A 2,570-nucleotide genomic window follows, 5' to 3' on the forward strand; every position below is an offset into this window, starting at 1 on the left:
GCTCCCCCATAGCAGGAACAGAGCGGGTGGAAGCTGAGAGGAAATCGAAGGCAAGGAGATTAAGTTTGACTCCAGCTGGAGACCTTGAATGACAGGAGGAAGGTGGCAGCCGAGAGGGTGATGGATGGAGCGCAGAGGAGGTGGAGTCACATGTTATTGTCCCTGAGAGAGCAGCAATTTGAGGAATTTGAGCAAAGTGGAAAAATGAACTGCAGGGGCTCAAGTGTGGGTGTCACTTTACAGTTGTGTGTTCGACACACTGGTTTTTTCTTTTGTCCTGACAAAAGCTGAGCTCTGCATCTTCACTGCTGCTCTGCTGAACAGAAGCAGAAATGTAACTCTCTTCCCCTCCCCCCCCCCGTCTCCCCCTGAGTCACATGGTCCTAAACTGAGCTGTGAGCAAGACTAAACCTGAACATAATGAAGAGTTGAAGGATGCAGAGGGTAGTAAATGTATTTGTGTCTCCCCAGCCTTAGATCCTTCAGGCAGGCTAACTGCGCTAAGCTAATCAGGGGATACACAGACAGATCTGGATTCAATTAAAAAGAATCTTAGTAAAAACAAATAATGAATGAAAAAATGTTGTCGAATGTTGATTTTAAAACAACAAGATCCAATGAAGAAGAGAAGAGTCAATGTATGGACGAGTTTTTCAGTCACTGCATTAAATCCACAAATTAAAGGACAAACAGACAAAATCAGAAATACATTTTTACAGCTAATAAAAACAGAAGGAAGATAAAGGAGAAAAATATAAAAAAGTCAAGTGGATAGAGGAGTTAGAAAAGAAAGAAACGAACGAAGGAAGGAAGGAAGGAAGGAAAGATAGATGGATGGATGGGTGAGAGGATGGATGGGTGAGAGGATGGATGGGTGAGAGGATGGATGGGTGAGGACATTTATTTTGGCGGTGCTTACCAGAGATGGTGTACTCATCGCTGTGACTTTCACTGATGCGAACCAGAAATGATCCATCTTTGTTTTGGGACGCAAGGAGAAGCTTCTCCGCTTTCACTCTGTTTATGTTCCCGTAGTACCACCTGAGCGCACACACACACACACACACACACACACACACACACACACACAATGACAAGCAAAAACAGAGAGTGGGTGAGTAGGCGATCACAAAAATGGAAAAGACAGAGAGAATGTCCTGTTCTGACAGCTGTCATCACTGTCATCACACAGTCTGTGCCTGAATCTCCCTGTCACTCAGTGACAACAGTCAGTTCATTGGTGGAACCTTGGTTACTGATGTACTTTTAACAAGAACACCTACTGTTAGAGCTGCCGGCCTCCTGGTTTTCAGACCTCTTCACATTTTTTTTTCTTGGTTTGGGAGCAGGCACGTTTTAACAGGAGTTTGGCAGCGGTAAAGTAAGGGTTCATGGATTCAGAAGGGACCGTGTGGTAGTTTTTTTTATGGTCAGCTGAGAGCTCTGTCCTCATTTTCCAAAGTCAAAGAGGTGGCGCTACAGTAGACCAACATCACACTAGCTAACATTCCCAATATCTTATTAACTGTACAAAGTAATGAAGAGCTAACCAGTGATGCTAACATACATATGCTAACACTGACAGTGTTTTTGATAATTATAAAAAAAGCCAATAAAAAAGAGAATTTGAATACAGCCCCTGCTGGTGAGTTGTGGTACTGCCCCCAAAATGTACCTTTAGAGGCAGTACCAACACAGGAATTTCTCTAGGAATTTCTTTATCACTTGAGAACCACAAGAGTAGATTTACAGTTTTACCTCAAGAGGGCGATCCACAATGAATAGGGAGTTTGGCCTGATTTTGTTCCGAAGTTCTTAAATTATTCTAATATATAAATAAATTGTCTACATTTGTCACCAAGACTATTGTTGGCGGCCATTTTGAACATGTTGGAACAAAGGTCTTCACTTTAAAGCAAACGCATCATGGTGACATCATAAAGATAAACATTACACACAAACGTAGTTACACAGTTGAACTAACTGGTCAGGTGAGTTACATTGGCAACAGCAACAACAGCAGCAGCTTTGAGTAACGTTAAGTCTACACATCACCATGGCTCCTTGAACCACAGCCAGGATTAAAAAAAAAAAACCCTCAAAGACAATGAGTTCAGTAAATAAAAGACAGTGAAGACGTTTGCTCCGCTCACGGTGTTTGTGCGTTTATTACTGCCTGTTTGATCTGATATCAGAGTGACCTGTATTTACTCTGAATTATCGGGCAGGGCGGGTCTGCTCACCAGCACTCAGGTTTCACTGAAACTCACAACAAGCAGCAGCTCAGGAACAAGGATACAGTGCAGTACAACGCCCCAGACTCTGAGGACTGGCCCTAAAAATACGACTGGAATTAAGTGTAAACTCCAACACTGTTGTTACTGCTGGAGTTGAGACTGGGTTAATTGTGAAACAGTCCTAATCATAATAAATAATAATAATAATAATTTTAACTTTGTGTAACCACATGCTGCCTCCTGGAGGTGCCAAGCATGTGGTTCCTCTGGGACTCGAGCCCAGGACCTTCTGTGTGTAAGGCAGATGTGTAAGCAGCCGTGATAACTGCTGAA

At 42.9% G+C, this 2,570-nt stretch overlaps 1 protein-coding gene across 1 annotated transcript in view; it reads right to left on the minus strand.

The window, feature by feature from the left end:
* Positions 1-2,570, minus strand: part of srms (src-related kinase lacking C-terminal regulatory tyrosine and N-terminal myristylation sites) — a 17,606-nt gene that overhangs the window by 11,100 nt on the left and 3,936 nt on the right. The window contains exon 2 of the mRNA XM_008318952.3: positions 920-1,041. Within this exon, the coding sequence (XP_008317174.1) occupies positions 920-1,041 (122 nt within the window). The remainder of the gene's footprint in view (positions 1-919; positions 1,042-2,570) is intronic.

The sequence above is a fragment of the Cynoglossus semilaevis genome, chromosome 10, assembly GCF_000523025.1.
Source record: "Cynoglossus semilaevis isolate Cse_v1.0 chromosome 10, Cse_v1.0, whole genome shotgun sequence".
NCBI lineage: Eukaryota > Metazoa > Chordata > Actinopteri > Pleuronectiformes > Cynoglossidae > Cynoglossus > Cynoglossus semilaevis.